The 22,434-nt window shown below is 69.8% G+C and overlaps 1 protein-coding gene across 8 annotated transcripts in view; it reads left to right on the top strand.

Moving 5' to 3' along the window:
- COL7A1 (collagen type VII alpha 1 chain) overlaps positions 1 to 22,292 on the top strand; it is a 31,230-nt gene extending 8,938 nt beyond the window's left edge. For 3 of the 8 annotated variants that reach the window (XM_080606122.1, XM_080606123.1, XM_080606121.1), the window contains exons 16-121: positions 63 to 209; positions 325 to 450; positions 522 to 665; positions 749 to 874; positions 954 to 1,100; positions 1,179 to 1,307; positions 1,381 to 1,527; positions 1,674 to 1,793; positions 1,909 to 2,055; positions 2,134 to 2,270; positions 2,633 to 2,759; positions 2,837 to 2,980; positions 3,076 to 3,236; positions 3,332 to 3,373; positions 3,513 to 3,539; positions 3,644 to 3,688; positions 3,869 to 3,961; positions 4,196 to 4,267; positions 4,599 to 4,634; positions 4,708 to 4,761; positions 4,917 to 4,985; positions 5,069 to 5,182; positions 5,413 to 5,439; positions 5,589 to 5,642; positions 5,737 to 5,799; positions 5,889 to 5,948; positions 6,031 to 6,066; positions 6,215 to 6,259; positions 6,462 to 6,497; positions 6,600 to 6,644; positions 6,752 to 6,787; positions 6,863 to 6,898; positions 6,986 to 7,018; positions 7,179 to 7,250; positions 7,359 to 7,418; positions 7,518 to 7,553; positions 7,728 to 7,808; positions 7,952 to 7,987; positions 8,070 to 8,114; positions 8,205 to 8,276; positions 8,453 to 8,497; positions 8,614 to 8,640; positions 8,714 to 8,755; positions 8,860 to 8,940; positions 9,068 to 9,103; positions 9,199 to 9,234; positions 9,355 to 9,435; positions 9,591 to 9,626; positions 9,835 to 9,906; positions 10,060 to 10,104; positions 10,294 to 10,329; positions 10,475 to 10,510; positions 10,623 to 10,727; positions 10,846 to 10,881; positions 10,995 to 11,030; positions 11,194 to 11,232; positions 11,336 to 11,371; positions 11,472 to 11,603; positions 11,784 to 11,993; positions 12,077 to 12,112; positions 12,294 to 12,338; positions 12,507 to 12,578; positions 12,769 to 12,813; positions 13,062 to 13,124; positions 13,561 to 13,605; positions 13,730 to 13,765; positions 13,897 to 13,932; positions 14,121 to 14,156; positions 14,278 to 14,322; positions 14,533 to 14,565; positions 14,708 to 14,770; positions 14,859 to 14,894; positions 14,998 to 15,078; positions 15,184 to 15,252; positions 15,341 to 15,376; positions 15,458 to 15,499; positions 15,601 to 15,645; positions 15,750 to 15,794; positions 15,916 to 15,951; positions 16,041 to 16,100; positions 16,242 to 16,367; positions 16,489 to 16,560; positions 16,700 to 16,735; positions 16,966 to 17,025; positions 17,157 to 17,201; positions 17,283 to 17,318; positions 17,423 to 17,458; positions 17,540 to 17,596; positions 17,723 to 17,794; positions 17,896 to 17,967; positions 18,052 to 18,087; positions 18,168 to 18,248; positions 18,324 to 18,377; positions 18,556 to 18,609; positions 18,685 to 18,747; positions 18,838 to 18,900; positions 19,093 to 19,209; positions 19,485 to 19,562; positions 19,638 to 19,691; positions 19,886 to 19,934; positions 20,043 to 20,090; positions 20,352 to 20,441; positions 20,696 to 20,803; positions 20,968 to 21,081; positions 21,203 to 21,382; positions 21,475 to 22,292. In XM_080606122.1, coding sequence (XP_080462248.1) covers positions 63 to 209; positions 325 to 450; positions 522 to 665; positions 749 to 874; positions 954 to 1,100; positions 1,179 to 1,307; positions 1,381 to 1,527; positions 1,674 to 1,793; positions 1,909 to 2,055; positions 2,134 to 2,270; positions 2,633 to 2,759; positions 2,837 to 2,980; positions 3,076 to 3,236; positions 3,332 to 3,373; positions 3,513 to 3,539; positions 3,644 to 3,688; positions 3,869 to 3,961; positions 4,196 to 4,267; positions 4,599 to 4,634; positions 4,708 to 4,761; positions 4,917 to 4,985; positions 5,069 to 5,182; positions 5,413 to 5,439; positions 5,589 to 5,642; positions 5,737 to 5,799; positions 5,889 to 5,948; positions 6,031 to 6,066; positions 6,215 to 6,259; positions 6,462 to 6,497; positions 6,600 to 6,644; positions 6,752 to 6,787; positions 6,863 to 6,898; positions 6,986 to 7,018; positions 7,179 to 7,250; positions 7,359 to 7,418; positions 7,518 to 7,553; positions 7,728 to 7,808; positions 7,952 to 7,987; positions 8,070 to 8,114; positions 8,205 to 8,276; positions 8,453 to 8,497; positions 8,614 to 8,640; positions 8,714 to 8,755; positions 8,860 to 8,940; positions 9,068 to 9,103; positions 9,199 to 9,234; positions 9,355 to 9,435; positions 9,591 to 9,626; positions 9,835 to 9,906; positions 10,060 to 10,104; positions 10,294 to 10,329; positions 10,475 to 10,510; positions 10,623 to 10,727; positions 10,846 to 10,881; positions 10,995 to 11,030; positions 11,194 to 11,232; positions 11,336 to 11,371; positions 11,472 to 11,603; positions 11,784 to 11,993; positions 12,077 to 12,112; positions 12,294 to 12,338; positions 12,507 to 12,578; positions 12,769 to 12,813; positions 13,062 to 13,124; positions 13,561 to 13,605; positions 13,730 to 13,765; positions 13,897 to 13,932; positions 14,121 to 14,156; positions 14,278 to 14,322; positions 14,533 to 14,565; positions 14,708 to 14,770; positions 14,859 to 14,894; positions 14,998 to 15,078; positions 15,184 to 15,252; positions 15,341 to 15,376; positions 15,458 to 15,499; positions 15,601 to 15,645; positions 15,750 to 15,794; positions 15,916 to 15,951; positions 16,041 to 16,100; positions 16,242 to 16,367; positions 16,489 to 16,560; positions 16,700 to 16,735; positions 16,966 to 17,025; positions 17,157 to 17,201; positions 17,283 to 17,318; positions 17,423 to 17,458; positions 17,540 to 17,596; positions 17,723 to 17,794; positions 17,896 to 17,967; positions 18,052 to 18,087; positions 18,168 to 18,248; positions 18,324 to 18,377; positions 18,556 to 18,609; positions 18,685 to 18,747; positions 18,838 to 18,900; positions 19,093 to 19,209; positions 19,485 to 19,562; positions 19,638 to 19,691; positions 19,886 to 19,934; positions 20,043 to 20,090; positions 20,352 to 20,441; positions 20,696 to 20,803; positions 20,968 to 21,081; positions 21,203 to 21,382; positions 21,475 to 21,527 — 7,253 coding nt within the window. In that variant the 3' untranslated portion in view covers positions 21,528 to 22,292. The remainder of the gene's footprint in view (positions 1 to 62; positions 210 to 324; positions 451 to 521; positions 666 to 748; positions 875 to 953; positions 1,101 to 1,178; positions 1,308 to 1,380; positions 1,528 to 1,673; positions 1,794 to 1,908; positions 2,056 to 2,133; positions 2,271 to 2,632; positions 2,760 to 2,836; positions 2,981 to 3,075; positions 3,237 to 3,331; positions 3,374 to 3,512; positions 3,540 to 3,643; positions 3,689 to 3,868; positions 3,962 to 4,195; positions 4,268 to 4,598; positions 4,635 to 4,707; positions 4,762 to 4,916; positions 4,986 to 5,068; positions 5,183 to 5,412; positions 5,440 to 5,588; positions 5,643 to 5,736; positions 5,800 to 5,888; positions 5,949 to 6,030; positions 6,067 to 6,214; positions 6,260 to 6,461; positions 6,498 to 6,599; positions 6,645 to 6,751; positions 6,788 to 6,862; positions 6,899 to 6,985; positions 7,019 to 7,178; positions 7,251 to 7,358; positions 7,419 to 7,517; positions 7,554 to 7,727; positions 7,809 to 7,951; positions 7,988 to 8,069; positions 8,115 to 8,204; positions 8,277 to 8,452; positions 8,498 to 8,613; positions 8,641 to 8,713; positions 8,756 to 8,859; positions 8,941 to 9,067; positions 9,104 to 9,198; positions 9,235 to 9,354; positions 9,436 to 9,590; positions 9,627 to 9,834; positions 9,907 to 10,059; positions 10,105 to 10,293; positions 10,330 to 10,474; positions 10,511 to 10,622; positions 10,728 to 10,845; positions 10,882 to 10,994; positions 11,031 to 11,193; positions 11,233 to 11,335; positions 11,372 to 11,471; positions 11,604 to 11,783; positions 11,994 to 12,076; positions 12,113 to 12,293; positions 12,339 to 12,506; positions 12,579 to 12,768; positions 12,814 to 13,061; positions 13,125 to 13,560; positions 13,606 to 13,729; positions 13,766 to 13,896; positions 13,933 to 14,120; positions 14,157 to 14,277; positions 14,323 to 14,532; positions 14,566 to 14,707; positions 14,771 to 14,858; positions 14,895 to 14,997; positions 15,079 to 15,183; positions 15,253 to 15,340; positions 15,377 to 15,457; positions 15,500 to 15,600; positions 15,646 to 15,749; positions 15,795 to 15,915; positions 15,952 to 16,040; positions 16,101 to 16,241; positions 16,368 to 16,488; positions 16,561 to 16,699; positions 16,736 to 16,965; positions 17,026 to 17,156; positions 17,202 to 17,282; positions 17,319 to 17,422; positions 17,459 to 17,539; positions 17,597 to 17,722; positions 17,795 to 17,895; positions 17,968 to 18,051; positions 18,088 to 18,167; positions 18,249 to 18,323; positions 18,378 to 18,555; positions 18,610 to 18,684; positions 18,748 to 18,837; positions 18,901 to 19,092; positions 19,210 to 19,484; positions 19,563 to 19,637; positions 19,692 to 19,885; positions 19,935 to 20,042; positions 20,091 to 20,351; positions 20,442 to 20,695; positions 20,804 to 20,967; positions 21,082 to 21,202; positions 21,383 to 21,474) is intronic. The other 5 variants (XM_080606126.1, XM_080606125.1, XM_080606124.1 and 2 more) reach the window with 5 other exon arrangements.
- The last annotated feature ends 142 nt before the right edge of the window (positions 22,293 to 22,434 follow it).

Genomic DNA, 22,434 nt, shown 5'->3' with positions numbered 1-22,434 from the left:
GGTGACAGCACTGGGGACCTCGGCCGGTGCTGAGGCTCCTGCGGCCGCCCTGCTCCCGGCAGATGGCACGGAGAGGACGAGGCGTGTCCCAGGCGGCCAGACGGCGCTGGAGCTGGGTGACCTCCGGGAAGGTGTCACCTACCTGGTGCGTGTCTCAGCCCTCGTGGGTGGCCGGGAGGGCAGCGCCGGCACGCTCAACATCCGCGTCAGTAAGTCCACGCTGCCTGCTCCCCCCGCTGTGCTGTCCCCATTGAGCACCAGGGTGGCCATGGGGCCCTTGGGGGTGGCCCCGTGCTGATGCCCCGGTGCCATCGGGCACTGCAGAGTACCCGGCGGTGGGCAGCATCTCCGAGCTGCGGGTGACGGAGGCCGGTCCCAGCCAGCTGCAGGTCACCTGGAGGGGGCTGCCGGGCGCCGGGGGCTACCGGCTGACGTGGCGGGCCAGTGACGGTGAGTGTGGGGGCTGCGGGGTGGGGTGGTGATGCTGTGGGAGCCCTCCCCACCCCGGCTGTCTCTCCTAGGCCAGGAGCAATCCCGCTTCCTCCCTGCCGACCCCACCACCTTCACCATCGAGGGGCTGCGAGCTGGGACCGTCTATGCCGTCGGTGTCTCTGCCATCGTCGATGGCCGTGAGGGTCCCCCTGTCACCACCACGGGGCGGACAGGTGAGGCAGCCCCTTGCTTGCTGATGGCAGCTGTGCCATTTGCCGTGGGCACAAGTGACAGTGGCCTTCCCCTTGTCACACAGCGCCCGAGCAGGTGGGGACAGTGTCCCGGCTGGAGGTGCAGTCGTCCAGGAGCAACGTTGCCCATGTCACCTGGGTCGGCGTGCCGGGAGCCACCGCGTACCGCGTGGTGTGGAGCCGCAGGGACGGTACCGTGGGACGGAGACAGGGGATGGGGACAGGCTCTGATGGTGGCAGGGTCCGGGGCTGACTCGTGGTCCTCGGCAGGGGGCTCGGAGAGCAGCCAGCGGGTTCCCGGCCACATCAGCTCCTTCGACATCCCCGACCTGGAGGGAGGCGTCTCCTACACCGTGAAGGTCACGGCGCTCGTCGGCAACCGGGAGGGCAATCCCGTCTCCATCATCGTCACCACCCGTGAGCTCCGGGGGACGGGGACAGCACTCTGGCAGGGTGCCCTAAACCCTGCCCTAATGCCTGCCCCTCTCCCTGCAGCGGAGGCAGCCCCGGTGCCCCCCATCAGCGGATTCCAGGTGACGGAGGCCTCGGAGCAGCGCCTGCGCCTGGCCTGGGTGCCGGTGGCCGGCAGCACCGGGTACCGGCTGACCTGGCGCCCGGCCGAGGGTGAGTGCGGCGTTGTCCCCGTCCTGCACGGCCACGCCGTCCCCCGGCCCCTCATCTCTCTGTCCCCATGCAGGAGGGCCCCAGCGCAGCCAGCAGCTCCCGGCCGCCTCCAGCTCCTACGACCTGGGGGGGCTGGAGCCCGGTCGGCGCTACCATGTCAGCATCACCAGCGTGGTGGGCGGCCGGGAGAGCTCGCCCGTCACCGTCACCGCCGTCACCGGTAAGGGGCTGCGTGGGGCCGAGGGAGCATCGCCCCTCCACCACGGGGACCCAGTCTCAGGATGGAGAAGGGTGGTGGGTGGGAGGTCGGGAGAGGGACGGGGGCTACCCCATGGGGCCGGGACACCCCATTCTCTCCCTCGGCAGCTGCCCCCGGCCGTGTCACCAGCCTGCGGGTGACCGACGTGCGGAGAGACTCCGTGACGCTCGCCTGGACCCCTGTCCCCAGTGCCTCTGGGTACGTCCTGTCCTGGAGCCCTCCTGCAGGTGAGGCGGGCACGTGGCTTGGGGGGAGGCTTGCTGTCCCCAGGGGGGGCTTGCTGTCCCCAGGGCAGGCTTGCTGTCCCCATCCCCATCCCTGCTGACTCTCCATGGGTGGCAGCCGGCGGCGAGGCACAGCGGGCACTGCCGGGCACCGCCAGCTCCCAGCAGGTCTCCGGGCTGCGCCTGGGCCAGCGCTACACCTTCACCATCCGCCCGCTCCTCGGCAGTGCGCCGGGGGCCGAGACCTCCGTCAGCGAGCGCCCAGGTACCGCCGGGTGCCGGGGGACGATGCGGGGCGGTGATGGCCCTGTGCTGGTGGCTGCCTCACCCCTTCCTCTGGCAGTCTGCAGGGACGCCCGAGGTGACATCGTCTTCCTGGTGCACGGCACCCGTGACAGCTCCTCCGGCGCCGACGCCGTGCGCAGTCTCCTCTCCAACACCGTCACTGCCCTGGGACGCCTGGGCCCCGATGGCACCCAGGTACGGGGCTGCCGTGGTGGTGGGGGGCGGTGGTGCCACCCCTGTCCCTTTTGATACTGAAAGGGGGCTTATAAAAAAGGTGGAGAGCGGCTATTTACTCGGACAGATGATGATAGGACAAGGGGGAATGGTTTTAACCAGGAGTTTAGATGTTAGGAGGAAATTCTTCGCTCAGAGGGTAGTGAGGCACCGGCACAGAGGAGCTGGGGGTGCCCCATCCCTGGAGGTGCCCCAGGCCAGGCTGGAGGGGGCTGGGGGCAGCCTGGGCTGGTGGGAGGTGCCGTGCCCATGGCAGGGGGTTGGAGCCGGGGGGGTCTTTAGGGTCCCAACCCGAGCCGTTCTGTGGTTCCCACACCCCGCAGGTGGGCCTGGCCACCTACAGCTACCGCAGCCTGCCCTGGCTGCTCCTCAACCGCTCCAGCGACCTGCCCGCCGTGCTGGAGCAGATCCGCACCATGCGCTACGAGGAGCCCAGCGGCAACGCCATCGGTGAGGGGACGAGCTGGGGCTGGGGCAGCGGCCCGCGGGACCTTGTTAACACCCCCTCGTCCTTTTTCCCTCCCCAGGAGCAGCCATCACCTTCGCCAGGACCTACCTGCTGAGCCCCGGCGCGGGGCGCCGGCCCGGCGTGCCGGCGGTGCTGGTGGTCCTGGCCGACGGCCCCTCTGGGGACGATGCCATCGCTGCGGCCAGGGACATCAAGGCTGCGGGTGAGGGGGGACGGGGTCCCTGCAGGATGGGATCCCCACGGGTTGGGGCCCCCCCGGGTGCTCCAGCTCAGGTGCTGAGGGTGCTGCTGGCGCAGGGGTGCGGGTGCTGGCGGTGGGCTTGGAGGGGGCAGACCGGGAGCAGCTGCGGCGCATGGTGACGGCCGAGGACCCGCGCTTCGTCTTCCCCAGCCGCGGCGCGCTGCAGGAGCTGGAGGGAGAGCTCACCGACGACCTCTGCACCATCATCTCCACCAGGGTGAGGGGCCGGGCCGCCTGGGGGGAGCAGCCGCCATGGGGAGGGTGCAGGGCTTTTCCTCCCCAGGTTGACGTGTCCTCCCCTTGTCTCACCAGCCCGAGCCGGAGCCGAAGCCCTGCGCCGTGCAGTGCCCCAAGGTGAGCGTCCCCGTGCTGTGGGGGCTGAGCGGGCACCGGGGACTCCTCGTCGTGCCCACAGCATCGGCACAGTGTGGGGCTGAGCGTGGGGCTGGCAGAGGGGTGCAGCCCCTCACCCCTTTACTCTGTCCCCTTGCAGGGCGATAAAGGGGACCCTGGAGAGGCGGTAAGTGTTTTGGGGTACCCCCCTGTAGCTGGGGGGTCTTTGTGACCCAAATCCTGCTTGTGACAGCCCGCAGCGGATGCTGATCACTGGCTTTGTCTCCACAGGGGCCACAAGGGCGTACGGGGCAGCCGGGCCCTCCCGGAGAGCCGGTAATGTCCTGCTTGGGGGTGCGGGGGGAGGTGGGGGACATCACAGCCCCCGTGTCCCCCTGTCCTGCCGGCGGGTGGGTGCCAGGGCAGGGATAGGCACAGCCCTTGCCGCAGCAGTGGAGGGGACAAGCGTCCCTTGGCCACCACCTGCCACCAAGCCTGTCCTCTCTGCTATCCCAGGGCCGCCACGGGCTGCCTGGCCCCCCAGGACCTGTAGGACCACGGGGTCCACCAGGAGAGAGCGTCGAGCAGCCAGGAAAGAAGGGGGACAGAGTGAGTAACCCCCTACCCGCACAGCCCGGGGTCCTCAGGCACAGGGACCTGGCCCCCGGGGGCCTCTTTCTGCCCCTCCATCCTCTCTCCCAAAATTCACCTGGTGAGGAGGGAGCTGGGGGGAGCCCCACTGCTCCATCACACCCCAGCTCGGTGTGCCGAAGGAAGGTGGCACTGGGGCCAGCGCTGCTGGGGACACCTGTGGCGCTGCTGTGACACTTCTCTCCCCTGCAGGGATTCCCTGGAGCTGATGGGGGGCCAGGAAGCCCTGGCCGCCCCGGGAACCCCGGGTCCCCCGGGCAGCCGGTGAGTGTGGGTGTCCCCGTGGGTGTCCCCGTGGGTGACCCGGCACCGATCCAGCCCTGACTGATGGCTCTGTCCATCACCCAGCCTCTCCTGCTTGCTCCAAGCTCTCTGCTCACCCCTTCCTGGCACCAGGGTGTCTCCTTGGCTGGTGGGGTCACCGCTGTCCCCAGTGCGTGTCCCCCAGGCCAGGAGTACTGGGCAGGTACTGACCGTCCTGCCTTGGCTGGAGCCCCCGTCCCCATCCCATCCCCATCCCCATCCCATCCCACCCCATCCCCTCTCCCCATCCCGGCAGGGATGTGCTTTCACCTCCTGAGCTGTTGTTTTCCAGGGCACCCAGGGCATCCCCGGCCCCCGGGGGGATCCTGTGAGTATGGCCCCATCCTCCCCAACCCCGCGCCCCCCACGAACCCCTGCTCACTCCCACCTTTTATCCCCAGGGGCCGCGGGGACCGACGGGGCTTCCTGGCCTCAAGGGGGAAAAAGGCGAGCCGGTAGGTGAGGGGCACGGGGCTGTGGGGGGACATCTCACCACCTGCACCTCCTTGGGCGTGGTGCTGGGGAGACCCCAGGTTGTCCTGCCCCAGGGACATGGTGGGATCCGTGGGGACGCCGATTTATTTTATTTTATATTTTTCCCCTCATTCAGGGAGAGCCCAGGGTGATTGTGGATGGAGGACAGGGTCTGCCCGGACGGAAAGGGGAGCCGGGCACGCCGGTATGGATGGGGGTGTGGATGCTGAGGGGGTTTCCACCCGCACCCCGTGCCCCCCCAGCTGATGGAGCATCTCTCTCCTCCAGGGCAACCCTGGCCCCCCCGGCAGCCCTGGCCCACGGGGGCCCTTTGGAGATCCAGGCCCTCTGGGTCCCACGGGGCCCATGGGGCCACCGGGACCTCCGGGAGACTTTGTAAAGGTACGTGCCCCCCAGTGCTGCATGGGGACAGAGGGACAGCCGGCAGCTTGAAGCTGCTCCCCTAACGTGATGCTCCCGGTGCTGCGCGGCTCCTTCCTTGCCGTGTTCGCTCTCCGTGCCCCCCTCCATCATCCATGCCCCTTGTGAGCCATTGCCCCATCATTTGGGGGTGGGGTGAGGCATGAGGAGAGCCCAGACCCACCCTTACCCTCTTGCTTTTACCCTTGCAGGGGGAGAAGGGTGACCGAGGGGAGAGGGTAAGTGGCTCCACGTGCCCCTGGCTCCTCAGCCCCCCTCGGTGCCTCAATGGGGGTGAAGATGTCCCAGGGCCCTTCAGCCTCCCTGGGAGGGGCTGAGCCGTGGGGCTGTCACGCCAGGCTCACCAGGCTCACCCCTGTCTCTGCAGGGCCCCCCCGGACTTGTGGATGGGGCAGCGCCCCGAGGGGAGCCAGGCCCCCCGGTGAGTCCGGCCCCTGGGCCAGCGAAGGGGAGCGGGGCCGCAGGCAGCCGGGTGCCCCCAGGGGCTGAGCTGTCCCCTCGCTGCTCTCTTGTAGGGTCTGCCTGGGGACCCCGGCCCGCGGGGGCCTGCTGGCACCCCTGGACCCAAGGGCGAGAAGGTAAGGGGGTGGTGGGCCCCCCCCCCGGCTCTGCGGCGGGGACACACGTCCCCATCTCACGGTGTGCTGCCGGCTTTCCTGCCCCCCAGGGTGACGGTGAGGACGGTTTGCCAGGGCCACCCGGCCGCCCAGGGGACCCAGGGGACCGGGTGAGTGTCCCAGGACAAAGGAAGGTGGGAGGTGACATCCTCCCCCCACGGGAGGTGACATCTTCTCTGCCCTCCTCTGCAGGGGCCGCGGGGACTGCCGGGGGAGCAGGGCAGGAAGGTGAGTGGTACGAGACCGAAGGGCGCTCCCGCGGTGCACCCGCATCCCCCAGCCCCTCTGGGGGGAGAAAAGGGGCCCGGGGGCTGTGTGGGGACCCGTGCCACCCCCTGTGGGTCCTGCCAGCCCCCAACCCCATCTTCTGTGCCAGGGAGACCGCGGGGCGCCAGGCGAGCTGGGAGAGATGGGCGAGAAGGTGAGGTGGGGACGGGGGCTGCCTGCTTCGGTGACCTCTGGGGTCCCCGTGGCACTGGGGAGGCTGTGGCCCTGGGTGACCGCCAGGAGTCTCGGGTGGGATTTGGGGATCAGCACTGCTCCCTGCCTCATCCGTGGGGCCTGGGGCAGCGTGTGGGGCGGGAGGAAGGCTGCCTGAGACGCTCCTCTGCTTCGCTCCGCAGGGGGACCGTGGCGCGCCGGGTCCTGAGGGCGAGAAGGTAGGCGGGCTGGGGGGCCGTGGCCATGCTGGGGCGACGCCTGCCCTCCCTAGGAGATGCAGTCCCTGGCACCTTCCTCTTCGTCTTTCTCTCTTCCTCCAGGGCGAAGTGGGAGCCCCAGGACGGCCGGGGCCATCGGGCAGAGAGGTGAGCATGGGCGGTGGCGATGCCGCCCTGAGGACAGCGGGGTGGCCGTGCCCTGGGTGCGTGTCCCCGGGCACCGCCAGCCCCCTGAGGTCTCCTCTCCTCACCAGGGAGCTCCGGGACCAGCCGGACCACGGGGCGAGAAGGTGAGGGAGAAGCAGGGTGCCAAGGGGCTGTGGGCCGTGGGGAGGGGGCCAGCACTCACGCCCGTGTTTCCCCAGGGTGATCCAGGAGCGCCCGGCGAGCCCGGCCAGCCGGTAAGCGGTGCTGCCCGGCACCTCGCCCCATCCCTGGGACAGGGAGCTGCGGCAGCGCCCAGCACTGTCCCAACGCTTCTCCCCCAGGCAACCAGCGTGGCCAGTGCCAGAGGAGAGAAGGTAGCCCTGTCCCTGTCCCTGTCCCTGCCCCTTGTTGGTGTCCCCGGGGCACGGCAGGGCTGGATGTCAGCACCATGGGGACGCCCGTGCTGCTCCCCAGCTACACGGTGGGGAAAGGGGAGGTCTGGCGGGGCTGATGGTGGCACTTCATCTGCTGCAGGGTGACAGAGGCTTCCCAGGACCAGAAGGGGCTCCTGGCCCCAAGGGCGATGTGGGAGAGAGAGGTGCCCGTGTGAGTACTGCCGGGGCTGGGCATGGGGGCACGCAGCCCCCCCGGGCACCCCCTTGCTGTCGCATGGTGCCAGTCCCGTTGCTCCAAGCTGCTCCCCTTTGTGTTTAGGGTGACCCTGGTCTGAGCATCCCGGGCCCGGCCGGCCCCAAAGGCGAGCAGGGCGATCGGGTGAGTCCGGGTGAGCCCGCGGGGCTGGGGCTGGGGGGTTCTGACCCCGACACCCACCCCAGCCCCCCGTAACACGTGCTGTCCTTCTGCGACCCCCAGGGCATCCCTGGCCTTGCTGGCAGGAGCGGCCCCAAGGTAAGGGCGTTGCAGGAGGCATCGCCCCTCCGTCTGTCTGTCTGTCTGTCCATCCGTCAGGCGCTGGAGGGGTAGTGCCTGGGGGAGCAGAGGGTGCTGTGCTGAGCCCCTTTTCCCCCTTTCCCCCCCCTCCGTGGCACCCTGACCCACTCCCCACTTGCATCCCCAACCTAGGGGGACCCGGGGGAGCCGGGCGAGAAGGGCGAGCCGGGCCGAGCGGGCACACCAGGGCAGACGGGGCTGCGTGGCAAGGAGGTACGTGGGGCTGGGGGCCGGGGGGACATTGGGGGGGGGATGCCGTGGCCCCGATTTGGGGTGGGCTAGCGGGGGACAGCACATGGGGATGTTGGTGACTTGTCCTTTTGTCCCCCGGCCGCTGCTGCTGACCTGTGCCTCAGGGCGAGCGTGGAGAGAAAGGTGACGAAGGCACCCCGGTGAGTGAGGGCCCTGCCAGAGCACTGCCCCCCCTCTGCCCCCCCTCTGCCCCCTACCCCACTCACCTCATCTGTCCCACAGGGCGAAGCAGGCCTGCCTGGCAAACCCGGAGACAGGGGCCCGCGGGTAAGTGCCGGGCTGGCGGGGAGACCGGGGCTGGGCGAGACACCTGGGTGGCTCAGGCTGACGTCTGCCCCCCTCTGCCCCCCGAACCAGGGGCTGCCCGGGTACCGCGGCCCCCCCGGGGAGAAGGGCGACCTCGGGGACCCGGGTCCCGAAGGCAGAAACGTGAGTACCACCGTGGGCGTGCCCGTGGCATCCTCTCCATGGGGGTACCCCCTGTCCCGTCCCCACCTGGGTACCCTTGTCCCTTCCCCATGGGTACCCTTGTCCCCTCCCCGTGGGGGTACCCTCATCCCATGGGGGCACCCTCATCCCCTCCCTGCCCATCCCCTCTCCTGCAGGGCGCCCCAGGAGCACCAGGGAACAAGGGTGACCGTGGCGAGCCGGTGAGTGACGCTCCCCCCGGCGGCACGCAGCCACCCGCCTGTCCCCCACCAGCCCTGCTGTCCCCTCCTGGGATGCAGCAGGTCCCGCTGACCCCCTCCTCTCTCCCTTCTCACAGGGGCCTCCTGGACCCCCGGGACGAACAGTAAGATCCGCCCAAACCCCTTTCCCCATCGGCGGGTCAATGCCCGCTCTGATGGCCCCTCTCTGCCCCGCAGGTGGATGCGGGGCTCGGAGGAGCAGGGGAGAAGGGCGAGAAGGTAACCAACAGCCCGCACCTGGCGCTCGGCATCGTGCTGTGGGACCTGTGCCTTCTGTGCTGGCCCCAGGCAGTGCTCTCTGACTGCCGTGCCTTCCCCCCCAGGGGGACCCCGGGGACCCCGGCGAGGACGGAGCGAAGGGTGCCAGGGGTGACACCGGCCCCCCCGGCCTGCCGGGAGAGAGGGTACGTGCGGGGAGCCCGGTGCGGGGGGCGATGGGGCACTGAGGCGAGCAGTGCTCTGGAGAGCTGGAGGGTGAAAGGTGGGCACTGGGGCTCCCCCTGCCCCACCTGAGCAGCTTCTCTCTTGCAGGGCATCGAGGGCCCCCGCGGCCCCCCTGGCACACGGGTGAGTGCCCCCTTCCCCACGGCGGGGTCCGTGCCCTACTCAGCCCCCTGTTGGGGGTGACAAGGGGCTTACTCCCTCCTCTTCCCACCCCACAGGGTGACCCTGGGGACCGAGGCTTGCCAGGAGAGAAGGTGAGGGGCTGGGGGCTGCCCTGTGACACCCCCGTCCCTGCCTGTGGTGGCACCTCCCTGCCCAGGCTCTCAGGCTGGAGAAAGCATCCTGAGTCTTTTTTTTCTTTTTTCTCCTTACAGGGAGAGCGTGGCCCACCGGGGCTGGACGGCCGCAACGGGCTGGAAGGGAAACCTGGGCCCCCAGGGCCCCCCGGGCTGAGGGTGAGCGTGGAGCTGGGGGGGGGGGCACCGGGAGTGGGGGCTGCAGGGGCTGGAGGAGGTGGTGGAGCAGAGGAACCGTCCCACTGCACGTCCTCTGCTTCGGGATGGAGATGCTTGTGGCAAAGGGCTCTCCCTCACATCCTTCTTGTCCGCAGGGGGACCCAGGGAAGCAGGGGGACCCCGGCCGGGATGTAAGTACCTCCTGGGAGCGCGGGTTGGGGTTGTGCTCCTGCTGGGGACATCGCCCTCACAAGGCACTGCGGTCCTGCCCTGTGCTCCCTGTTCTGGGGCCGCACAGCGGGACCGTCCCCAGCCCGGGTACAGCGCCGCCGTCCCCGGCCCTGCTCCCTCCTCCCAAATTCGGCTGCAGAGGCCTCCCCCTGTCTCCTCTCCCCGCAGGGGCTGCCGGGGCTGCGTGGGGAGCAGGGCCCGCCTGGCGCCGTGGGACCCCTGGGGCCGCCCGGCCTCCCCGTGAGTACCAAACGCCCTGCGCCGCGGGGACGTGCCCTGCCCCGTGCCCTCTGTGGCTGCTCCCAGCTGGTTCTGTCTGCCTGGAACCCCCCTGGCTCCCCCCTGGCTCCCTGTTCGGGGGGGGGGTCCCTCACCGCCTCTGCTTCCCACCAGGGCAAACCCGGTGACGATGGCAAGCCTGGCCTCAACGGCAAGAACGTGAGTAGGGGAGCGGGGCTTGGCTTCGGGGCACCCCCGGGGACCCCGAGGGCTGGAAACCCCAATCAGACACGAGGGTGAGGGGGGTGTGGGGCGAAGGGCCCCAGCCCTGTGCCACCCAGTGCCCATGGCAGGGGCACTGGGGTCGGGCACTGGGGTCTGGCACTGGTTCACAGCCTCCATCTGCAGGGAGAAGACGGGACACCAGGAGAGGACGGGAGGAAGGTGAGGAGCAGAGCCCTGGGCCGTCCCCGTGCCCACAGTGGGCACCCCATTCCCTGGGCTCTGGGGCTGGGGACGCAACCTTCTGAGTCCTTTTCTTCTTTTTCTCTTTTTTTATTTTTTATTTTTTTTCCCTTCCCGATGCCAGGGCGATAAAGGCGATGCCGGGGCTCCTGGCAGAGACGTGAGTACCTCCGAGCTGGGGCTCCCCCGCTGCCCCGCGTGGCGGTGGGGTGTCCCCGCTGGGGACAGTGCCTGGGCACCCGTGTCCCGGGGTGACACCGCTCTCCTGGCAGGGCCGCAGCGGTGCCAAGGGCGAGCAGGGGGACAGCGGCGTGCCCGGGCCCCCCGGCCCCCCTGGCCTCCCCGGCATCCCTGGGCAGGTCGGCCCCCCAGGCCAGGTTTGTAGTCCCCAAGCCCTCGGTGCCACCTGGGGCCAGCAGGACCCCTGCCCCACGGCTCCCTTGGGGCACTGCCCCGTGTCCGTGGGTGCCATCGTGTCCCCTCTGTGTCTTCTAGGGGTCACCGGGCCTCCGCGGGGTTGCTGGACCCAAGGTAGGTGTGTTCCTGACCCCAGCCCTCCATGGCAAAGCTCTGGGGGGGACCACGCCCCAAGGGACGAGTCCTTTGGGGCCCCTGCTCCCCCCGACACCTCTGCTGTATTTCAGGGGGACCCAGGGGAGCCTGGACCGCGAGGGGAGCCGGTGAGTACCCAGCACTGAGCCCAGGAAGCTGGGAGCACCCCAGAGAACCGCAGCCCTGCCTAGGCAGCACCTCGTGGATGTTAACTCTGAAACCTACTGAGGGCAGCACCAGCCTGCTCCCCTTGCCCGCCGTACATCTCATTCCCTCTCACCCTAAATATAGGGACGACCTGGCATCCGCGGTGACCCCGGGACTGCAGTGGTGAGTTCCCCACCACCACCCCACGGGGCTGGAGGAGCCCCCAGAGCCCCAGCGGTGGCAGCGGCACGACGCCAGCTCCCTGTTTAATGTCCTTCTGTTGCAGAACGTCGAGCGTAGCCTGGAAGCCCTCGGCATCAAGGTGGGCAGGCTGGGAGCTGCCCTGCGCTTGGCGGGGCTGGGGATGGCGCCGTGACTGGGGAGCACGACCCCCTGAGCCGTGCCTCTTTCCTCCCTCCCAGGTCTCATCCCTTAAGGAGCTCACGGGTGCCTACGACGGGAGCTCGGACTCGTTTCTGCCCGTGTCCGAACGGCTGCGGGGGCAGAAGGGCAGCCGGGGGGAGCCAGGAGAGAGGGGCCCCCCAGGACGGGAGGTGAGAGCTGCTGGGATCCGGGGGCTCCTGTGGGCACCTTCCCACCCCCCTGCTGTGCCCAAATTCACAGCCCCGTGTCCCCCTTCCCGTCTAGCTCTGATCTGTGCATCTTGGGGTGCCCACCCCACAGCCTGGCACGGTCCTGGCTCTGGCAGCCCTGCGTGTTTTTTTTTCTTGCAGGGCTCCTTAGGCTTCCCCGGTGAGCGAGGACCCAAAGGTGACAAAGGGGACCAAGGCGCCCCCGGCCCCCAGGGCCCTGCAGGCCGGGCTGTGGGCGATCGGGGCCCCGAGGGGCCGCCCGGGCAGCCGGGGGAGCCTGGCAAACCGGGCATCCCGGGGGTGCCGGGCCGGGCCGGGGAGCTGGGGGAGGCCGGGCGGCCCGGCGAGAAGGTGAGTGAGGGGGTGCGGGCTGGGGGACCTGGCCCCCGTGCTTGGGGACAGCTCCGTGACCTCCCACTGCCTCCTTTCCCCAGGGCGACCGGGGTGAGAAGGGTGACCGGGGTGAGCAGGTGAGCCCAAACCGGGACAGCGTCCCAGTGTCCCCCCTCTGTCCCCCGGTGCTGTGATGGGGAGATCCCCGGGGGGCACAGGGCTGCCCCATGGGGGCCTGGGTCAGCCACGCAAGGGCTGGCTCTGCCCCCTTTTCCTCCGCTGTCCCTTTGATGCTCCCCCTATTTTCCTTATGGCTAGGGCAGAGATGGCTTGCCAGGCCCCCCAGGCCCCCCAGGGCCCAAGGTAGGTGACGGATGCTGCCGGGGACCCTCTCCAAGAGGTGCCAGTTGGTGCCTCTGTGGTGGGCGTCCACGTCTGGCCCCCCGGCACAGGGGCTCAGGGAGGGCTGTGCCACTGGGGGACCTCCCGGGGGTCCCCTGGGTGCCGGCCCTGACGGCGCTGTGCCCGCAGGCAGATGTGATGGAGGGCAGCCTGATGGGCTTCCCAGGGGAGCGCGGCCCCCCCGGACCCAAGGGAGCGAAGGTGAGTGCCCGGGGAGAAAGGAGCAGGGCGACAACGGAGCCAGCCCCCCTGGAGCTGTTTGGGAACGATGTGACAACCCCACAGCTGCGACGAGCTGGGCCGGGGCAGGGGACAGCGGGTGGGCATCCCAGCTGCAGCACGTGAGGCTGGCAACATCCCCTCTTCCTCCTCCTCCTCCTCCTCCCTGCAGGGTGAGCCGGGTGCCGAGGGCGAGCGAGGACCCAAAGGAGATAAGGTCTGCGTGTAGTAAGTCTCCCGTGGCTCCTCCGCTTCTCTCTTCCTCCTGCGCTCCCTTTCCGGGCTCGGCACCAGCTCTCTGCTCTCCCCTCTCCGTGTGCTGCCAGCGAAGCCCCGGGCAGGGGCGCAGCTGGGGACGCCCCTTTCTGGGTGCAAGAGGGATGTGGGGCCAGGCGGGGGGACGGGGACGGGGACGGCCCTGCCTGCAGCGCAGGTCCCACAACCCCGCGCCTCTCCCCACGGCAGGGCGAAGGCGGGCCGCGGGGCGAGCGAGGAGAGCCTGGCGAGAAGGGCAGGGATGGCTCCCCGGTGAGTATGGCACTGGACCTCAGTCCCCATCATCCCCATGGTCTCCATCCCCATGGTCCTCGTCCTCATCCCCATGGTCCTCATCCCCATGGTCTTCATCCCTGCCTCCATCATTCCCATCCCCATCATCCCCACAGTCTCCATTCCCATCCCCATCATCCCCATGGTCTTCATCCCCATCCTCATCCTCATGCTCATGGTCTCCACCCCCAACTCCATCATCCCCATCCTCCTCATCCCCATGGTCTCCACCTCCATTTCCATCTTCCCCATCCCCCATCTCCGTTCCCGTCTCCATCTCCGTTCCCGTCTCCATCTCCGTTCCCGTCTCCATCTCCGTTCCCGTCTCCATCTCCATTCCCGTCTCCATCTCCATTCCATCTCCACCATCCCCGTGGCCCCATCTCCACCCCACTGTCTCCACCTCTTCTTCCAGGGCCTTCCAGGAGAGAGGGGTCTGGCTGGCCCCGAGGGGAAGCCGGTGAGTGGGGATGCGGGGGGGATGTGTTCTGGGAGGGGTGGGAAGGTCCCGTGGTCCCACAGCAGCTGCCACCAGCCCCAGCGGGAGCATTCACATGTTGTTTGCCTCCTTCCCTCCCCCACAGGGCCCGCAGGGCTTTAGAGGGCCCCCCGGCCCCCCAGTAAGTACCCCGCAGCCGGGTACTGCGCAGTGGCACCGTGCTCATCCCCTGGGGAGCTTCTGGGGCAAGCGGGGCCGCTCGGAGGTGCCGGGGTCCCGCTTACCCCCTGGCTCTGACATGCTTCTTTGCAGGGCTTGCCAGGCTTCCCCGGCGTGCTGGGACGCCCGGTAGGTGTCCGCCCCCCCCTGCATGTCACCGTCCCCCTGCATGTCACCGTCCCCCTGGCTCTTGCTCCGTGGGCGCTTGGCACAGCGCATCCTGGTGGGATCTGGCCGGGCTTGTCCCTGCTTGGTGTGGGTGCCCAGAGCCACCGTGCACCGGGGATCCGCTGACCGCATCTCTTCCTCCCCCCCAGGGCAACCAGGGAGAGCCGGGGCCACCAGGACCTCCGGTAAGGACACCCCCCGTGTCCCCGTGCTGGGACCGCGCTGTCCTGCTGCCCCCTCCTCGTCCCGAGGAGCCGTGCCACCAGCAGGCACCACGAGGACATAATGTCACCTTGTTCCCTGCAGGGCACCGCTGGCCCCCCAGGGACGCAGGGCCCAGCCGGGATGAAGGTACATCATCATCATCACCACCACCACCACATTTGACCCTGCAGAAGAAAGCACGGTGCCCTGCTGGCACTGGGGGCCGTGGGGAAAAATGTGGGGCTGGTCCCCTGCTGGAGCCAGCCCCTGGGGGGTTCAGGGGACGTGGGGACGCGGTGCGGCTGCGGTGGCAGGGGCGTCGGGGCACGGGGACCGATGCAGGTGCTGTCTCCACAGGGTGACCCGGGGGAGCATGGTGCCAGCATCCGGGTGAGCCTCCACTCCCTCCCCACCAGCGCCAGCCTGGTCCCCAAACCCACAGCCCTTCCCAGGGGACAGCTGATGTCCCGGCTGTCCCAGAGAGATGTGCCAGGGTGGCATCTCCTCTCTGACCCCGCTTTTTCCATTGCAGGGCTTGCCCGGTCCCCAGGGCAGCATGGGACTGCCTGGCCCCCCTGGCCCCCCCGGCCTGGTGGTAGGTATCCGCAGGCACCCATCCCTTGAGAGCTTCCCGTCCCTGTGCCTGGGTCCTGGCTTAATTTTTGGTCGTGCCCCCATTACAGGGTCCGCAGGGTGCCCCCGGGCTGCCAGGACAAGTGGTGAGCGTGCCTTCCCCACCCGTCGTCCCGCGGGGATGCCGGCCCCCAGGGGCTGGGGGGCTGCGGGGTGCGCACAGCCCCATCCCTGCTGTGCCATCCGCAGGGGGAGAGCGGCAAGCCGGGCGTGCCGGGCCGGGACGGCGTGTCGGGGAAGGACGGCGAGCCGGGGATGCCAGGGAAGATGGTAACGAGGCCGGTCAGCCCGGTGCCATCGCTCCGGGGCTGAGGGGCTCAGCACGGGCTGCGGAGCTTTGGCGGCCGCGGCTGAGAGCTGCGTGCTTTGTGCCAGGGTGTGCCGGGACCTTCGGGCCCTGCCGGCCCCAAAGGGGAGCCAGGGGACACCGGAGCCCCGGGGCAGGTAAGTGCAGGGCTCCCCGCAGCCTCCCCTGCTCGCCGGGACGCAGCAGAGCCCTCCTAACCTGACGCCTCTCTCCCCTGCGCCCCAGGCCATCACCGGCCCCCCCGGTGCCAAGGGCGAGAAGGTAAGGAGCTGGGGTACGTGGGGGGCCCCCACCCCGCAGCGGGCAGGGGTCCGCAGGGTGCTGAGCCTCGTGTCGCTGCAGGGCGAGCCAGCGCTGCTGGAGGGAGTGCTGCTGGGCGAGCCGGTGAGTTGGTGCCCTCAACCTCTGCACTGTGCCCCCCCGGGGTGCTGCAGCCCCCCCCGGTGCTGCTCTCCCATCCCTAATGCCTCTCTCCCCCTCCCCAGGGATCCAAGGGTGCCCGGGGCTTGCCCGGCCCCAAGGGAGAGAAGGTGAGGAGTTGCCCCAGGCACGGAGGGGGCCGTGGGGGTCCGGTCACCTCCGCTGCCCCCCCCTAGTCACACCCCCCTGCTGTCTGCTTGTGTCCCCCTGTCAGGGGGAGCCCGGAGGATCCGGAGAGCCGGGAGACCCCGGGGAAGATGTGAGTAGGGGGCACTGGGGGGAGGGCAGCACCGTCACCTCCCAAGGGGAGCCCCCCCTTACCCCATGCCCCAGCCACCCCGCAAAACCCAGCCCTCCCTGACGGCTCCGTGTCCTTGCAGGGAGCCAAGGGGGCGTCCGGAGCCAAGGGGGAGAAGGTAAGTGTCCCTGCCGCGGGGACACGCTGCCCGGGCACCCCGTGCCCCCCAGGGGTGACCGTCCCCGTGCTCTCTGCCCCATCACGCAGGGCTCTCCCGGCGTCGGTGTGCGGGGACCACCAGGACAGGACGGGCCTCCGGGCTTGAAGGTAGCCCCTTCCCTTGTCCCTGTCCCTGTGTCCCCCGGCTCTCGCCATGCCCCAGGTGCCCGATGCCATCCTGGCCCAGCCGGACAAGGCAGAAGCACGTTCCCATTTCCCTGGGCCACGTCTCTTTTCTCCCCGCTGCAGGGTGACATCGGCTTGCCAGGACCCCCAGGACCCCCGGGCTTAGCGGGCATCGCCGGGGCACCGGGACAGCCGGGCCTGAGAGGGGACAGCGGGCAGCCTGGCGCGCCAGGTCCCCCGGGAGAGCGGGTAACGGCAGCGGCCAGCACCTGGCCTCGCTGACGGGGCGGCCTCGGGCAGCCCCAGCGGGGTCTCAGCAGCCCCAGTCCCTGCCCCGGTCCCTGCCCGCTCAGCACCGTGTCCCCACCAGGGGCTGATCGGCTTTCCCGGGAGGGACGGCGCCGCAGGACCACCAGGACCCCTGGGACCCCCGGGGCCAGCGGTGAGTACGGGGGGCTCCGGTACTGTGGTGCCCCCAGGGCGGGGGCAGGATCCGTCCCTGGTCCCATCCTGGCCCAGGCGGGGTGACGGGGCCCTGGCACCACCTTCCCGTGGCTCGCTCACCCTCTCCTCTCTTTTAGGGCACACCTGGGGCCTCTGGCCAGAAGGGTGACAAGGTGAGTCTGGGGACGGCCCTATAGCACGGGGGATGTGGGGCTGCAGCCCCCGCCTCGAGTGGTGCTGAGCCCGCTCTGGACGATGGCACGTGGGCACCTGCCCTGTGCCAGGCTCTTGGGGCAGTACGGGGGGGTCACAGGATGTCCCCTGGCGTGGCGGGGGGGGGACACAGCACAGCTGGGGCCATGGGCAGCTGGGACGGGGACAAGATCTTGCTTTCCCCCTGCAGGGTGACCCCGGGGCCGGGCTGCCAGGAGCCAGAGGCGAGCGTGGCGACCCAGGACCGCGGGTAGGCACCACCACAGACCCCCCCCATCCCACCACCAGCCCCCCCATGTCCCCACCTCAGGCACGGGGTGCCGCTGGGGGTGCCCCCATCCCAGACCCCTTCCCTCACATCCCCTTTTCTCCTCCTCGCAGGGTGAAGACGGGCGCCCGGGGCTGGCAGGCGATCGCGGGCCGACGGTACGTACCCAAAGCTCGCTGCCCCCCCCAGCTGTGTGTGTGTGTCCCCCCCCCCAACCAGCCCTCTCCTCTGTCCTGCAGGGCTTGCCTGGGGCCCGAGGGGAGCGCGGGGACAAGGTAAGGGACCCCCCCCGGGGGCTGAGGGACTGGGAGGGGGGGACGCCTCCCCAGGGAGGTGCTGCCCCCTCCCATCTCCACATCTCACCGTCCCGTCCCCGCAGGGAGACGTCGGGGCCATGGGGCCCAAGGGAGACAAGGTGAGACCCTGGGGCTGGGGTGGTGGCGGGGGGGCACAGCGGTGCCGTGCCCCCACCCTGCTCAACCCAAATCTCTCACAGGGTGATAGCGTCGTGGTGGAGGGGCCCGCCGGGGCGCGGGGCAGCAAGGGGGAGCCGGTAAGAGATGGGGGGCTCCTCGCTGCCGGGGGGCGCGTTGTCCCCACGGTCCTGCCCTGGGGAGCTGGCTCCCCCCATCCCAACGTGCATCTCCCTGACCCCATCCCTCCGCTTCCCCCTCTGCAGGGAGAGCGTGGCCTGAAGGGCTCAGAAGGGGACAAGGGGGACAAGGGCGAGCAGGGCATGCCCGGAGAGAAGGTATGGGGCTGGGGGACGGGGGACTGGAGGGCTGGGGGACACGCAGGGCTGGAGGGACCCAGGCACGTCGGCGTCCCCGTGCCCCACGTTTCTGCTTGCAGGGGGCGAGGGGCGAGCAGGGCGAGAAGGGCTCCACGGGCTTCCCCGGGGCACGCGGCCCCGGCGGGCAGAAGGTAAGGGGCTGGGCCCCCACTGGGGGTGCTGGGGGTGCTGGGGTCACCGTCCCCTGGCCTGAGCCCTTCCTTTGCCTTCGCCAGGGAGAAGTCGGCGTGCCAGGGGAGCCGGGAGAGCCGGTGAGGAGACACGTCTCGGTGCTGCCGCCACGCTGCGATGGGGCAGGATGGGTCCCCATCACGCTGTGCGCTTCCCGCAGGGCCAGCCCGGCCGGGATGGCATCGCTGGAGCCCGGGGAGAGAAAGGAGACGTGGGGTACCTGGGCATGCGTGGCCCCAAGGTGGGTCATCCCCGCTGCACGACGGCCAGCACCCGTGCAGGCCGGGCAGGGCGCTGACTCCCCCCGTCCCCACAGGGTGACCGCGGCATGAAAGGCGCCTGCGGCCTCGACGGGGACAAGGGCGAGAAGGTGAGCGGGTGCCCACGCTGCGGAGCCCCTCCGTCCGTCCCTCAGCCACCGGGGATGGCTGAGCCCGGACCTCAGCCCCACAGAGGCGTCACAGGGACCCCGGTGAGGGTCCCCTGCTCGGGGTGAGCCCCGAGGGCGAGGACTGACGCCCGTCCTGCCTCTCTCCTGCCTGCTGTAGGGAGAGCCGGGGCTGCCGGGGCGCTCGGGACTGCCGGGGAGGAAAGGCGAGCCGGTAAGCGCCAGGGTGGCACTGGGATGGGGTGCGGATGCACAGCGGGGGCTCACCGATGTCTGCTTCATCCCGCAGGGAGAGCTGGGGCTGTCAGGAGTGCCGGGGGTCCCCGGGAAGGAGGGACTCATGGGACCCAAGGTAGGGCAGGGAGAACCATGCTGGGACCTTGGGGATGGTCCTGGGGCTGCTCCCCTCCATCCCCCACTGCCTGCGCCTTCCTCTCCCCAGGGCGACCGGGGATTCGACGGGCAGCAGGGAGCCAAAGGAGACCAGGGGGAGAAAGGAGACCGGGTGAGCGGGCTGGGAGGGGACGTATCCATCGCACCGCTTTGGCTTCACCAGCATCAAGCCTTGCTCCGTGGGGCATCGGAGCCTGATGCTCCCAAAAGCCGGTGCTTTGGGGACACCCCAGCTGTGGGGACAGAGCATGGCCCCGGTGCCTGCTCTGGGACGTCTCCAGCCCATCCCTCTGCTGTCCCGCAGGGTGCTCCAGGCGTTATCGGTGCCCCCGGCCCCCGGGGCAGTGACGGGGCTCCCGGCCCCCCTGGCCCCCCAGGCAGCATTGGCCCACGAGGTCCCGAGGGCATGCAGGGCCAGAAGGTGAGTCCATGCTGCGGTGGGGGCAGGACCTGTCCCCGGAGAGACCAAGGAGGCGGCGGCATCAGGAGCCGTGTCCCAGCTCCGTACCTGCCCTGCCAGCTCCATGGCTTTGGGGACCTCCCTTGTGTCCCCCTGCCCAGGGAGGGGACAGGAGAGGGGAGGTTTGGGACCCTTCTCCTGGGGCTGGGCTGGACCCAGGGCACCGGGGAGGGCAGGGAGACTCCGGGGCTCGCAGGGGAGCCACCGGCCAGACCCTGAGCCCGTGTCCTTTGCAGGGGGAGAGAGGCCCCCCCGGGCAGGCGGTGATGGGGGCTCGCGGCGTGCCCGGCATCCCCGGCGAGCGAGGAGAGCAGGTGGGTGAGCGGGCACCCGGCCCTGCCCCGGGGAGCCCCGGGGGCGGCTCCCACCTCTGCTCTGCTTGTCCCTAGGGCAGTCCTGGTGCTGAGGGGCTCCGCGGGGAGAAGGGGGAGCCGGGCATGACGGTAAGGGGCTGGGGGACCCCGGCACGGGGGTGACGGGCTGGGAAGGGCACCGCATCTGTCCCACTGATGATGATGGAGGAGCATGCCCCACCTCCGGGCTCTGCTCAGCACGTGAGCCCGGGGGAAAGTTTTCCGCATCTCTAATCCCAATTTCCCTTGTGACACACATCGTTTCCCCCCCTGCTCGTCGGCAGGAGGAGGAGATCCGGGCCTACGTCAGGCAGGAGATGAGCCAGCACTGCGGTGAGCATCCCCTGCCTGCCCCGGGGCTGGGGGTCTGTCCCCACAGCCCCTAATCCCCGCAGACCCTGACCCCCCCAGCCCCTAACCCCTGCCCCGTCTGTCCCACAGCGTGCGGAGGGCAGCTCCCGCGGCGCCTGGATTCCCGTGAGCACTCAGGTTGTGTCCCCGTCCCTTTCCCTGTGCCCCTGACCCTCTTGGCTGCGCTCCCAGATAGGCCACCATTTTGGGGGGGTCTGGAGGCCACTGGGACCCCCTGGGACCCCCTGGGACCCCTTGGAACCCCTTGGTCCTTGCTGTGGTGTTGGGAGCCAGAGCCGGGACAGGCGAGCTGGCTGGGGATGGGGGCACAGTGATGGGTGGGATGGGGCACGGGGGCTGCGGGGGGGCACGGGAAGAGCTGGGGGCTTTGTCTCCAAGGAGGCTGGGGGAGCCAGGCCAGGAGCATCCTTCACGCTGCCCACGGAGGAGGAAGAAGTGTCCGCCAGGAGAGGGAACGCGGCCAAACAGGTGATGGAGAGCCTGGAACCCGCTCCCAAGAGGAGCCGTGTGGCATCCCTGCTGTGCCCGGGGCTGGCAGCAGGGACCTCCGAGCCTCTGGGGGATGCGGTGCCCCCAGCACCCCATCCCTGGGCTGCAGCAGTGCCCGGGAGGTGCTGGGCTGCTCTGCACCCTCAAGGGGAGGGTTTCCCTTGGGGAGCAGCAGAAAAGTGCCCCAGGGTCCCCTCGCATCCCACTGATGCCCGTGCTGTCTTCCCCCCCAGGTCTATTTTCCCAGTACCCCCCCACCCAGCCGCTCCCTGCTCCCAGCGCTCACCTCGTCCCTGTGCTGAAGCTGTCACACGCCGAGGAGGAGGAGGAGGAGGAGGAGGGTTAGTGCCATCCCTCTGCTTTTTGTCACTGTCCCTTTTACGCCTGCTCTGCGGGTGCCCAGCCCTTTGCTCACCAGTACCTGGGGGTGCCCAAATCCCCACCGGGCTGCGAAGGGCAGGGTGGGGGGGTGACGGGGGCTGCTCACGGCGGGTGCTGCCTGCAGGGCAGGACAGGCACGTCCTCATGGACACCAACGACCTGGAGTACGACAGCACCTACGCCGATGAAGAGGAGGAGGACTACGAGGCAGACAGCTCGGAGCAGCCTGCCGCTGACGGTGAGCTCCCGCTGCCCACAGGGAGAGCAGCTGGGCCGGAGGTGCCGCGGTGCGGGGCTGCCCCGTGCCTCCAGCGCCGCTGCACCCCGTGCGCCCTCACCGCCGCCCCGTGTCCCCGCAGCCTCGCCCTGCGGGCAGCCCCTGGACGAGGGGGGCTGCGAGCGCTACACGCTGCGCTGGTACTACAGCCAAAGAGCCGCCGAGTGCCGGCCCTTCGTCTACAGCGGCTGCGGGGGCAACACCAACCGCTTCGGCAGCCGCCGGGAGTGCGAGCTGCGCTGCGGGCAGCAGACGGGGGCAGGTAGGCACGGCACGGCACGGCACGGCACAGCACAGGCTGTGCTAACATGGAGCAGGGACGATGCTCTGACGCCACCTCGCCTCTCTCCGCAGGTGCCCCCCGGGGCAGCGCCGGCAGCGCTGCGGGCGGGCGGCCGGAGGCGTAGGGCGGGCAGCGTCCCCTCGTCCAGGGCTGCCCGGCTGCTGCTCGGGATGGAGCTGGGCTGCCCCGGCCCCCCGCAGGAACCTGGTGCTATTTCTAACGTCTCTTTTTTGTTGCTCATGGGTTCTTCCCTTCACCTTTCGTTTTGTCGCCCACTAAGGTGAAATCTTTATCAAATTGGAGATCGGCCCCTTCGCAAGCCTTTCGCCCCCCCCCCTCCAAACCCAAGCCTTCTCAGGCTGCTGCTGGTTTGGGTTTTAACTTATTTGCTGCCACTGGGACAGCTCCTGGCCCCGTGTCCCCTCTTGGGCTGCCTGGAGCTGGGACTGGGCATGGCTGGGCCCCCTCCCCGCCTCCATCACCCTCATCCCCGAGGTCGAAGGCTCCCCTCGTCTCCCCCTTGCCCCTCCAGGAACTGCCTCCTGCTCCGTCCCCGGCCGAGGCGGTGCCTCCCTGCACAACCCCCTGCCCGCCCCAGCCACCCGCTCCATTTGAATAAATTTCACCTCGCCCAGGACCTGGTTCCCCTTGGGCGGGTGCGCTGGCTTGGCAGCACCCTGCCAGCGCCACGCCTGCCCCCAACCCGGGAGCCGTCAGGGAAACCCTGAGGATGGTGCTATGTTAGAGGAGGTTCCTGCCCGCCTGCGCGCCCCCGAAGGCTTTGGGAAGGCGACGCGGGCTCCTCCGCGTGCTGCTGCTCTGTGTATATCTGTATACAGCGAATGTATATGTGTATCACGGCGGGACAGTAAAGGTGTGCTCACGGAAAGGCGCCCTGCTTCTTAGTGCGTCGCCTCTCCCCTCGCAGCCCGTGTCACCCCCCCAAGGGGCTGTCCCCACCCCGGGGACCCCGGTGCCCGCTCCCTGCCCGTGGCTGACGCACGCGGGCACGTGGGGCTGCGGTTCTGCGC

Source organism: Anser brachyrhynchus, assembly GCF_964034855.1.
Source record: "Anser brachyrhynchus genome assembly, chromosome: 10".
NCBI classification, from domain to species: domain Eukaryota; kingdom Metazoa; phylum Chordata; class Aves; order Anseriformes; family Anatidae; genus Anser; species Anser brachyrhynchus.
Note: the sequence above shows the minus strand (reverse complement) of the source record. Positions and strands in the feature narration are given on the sequence as shown.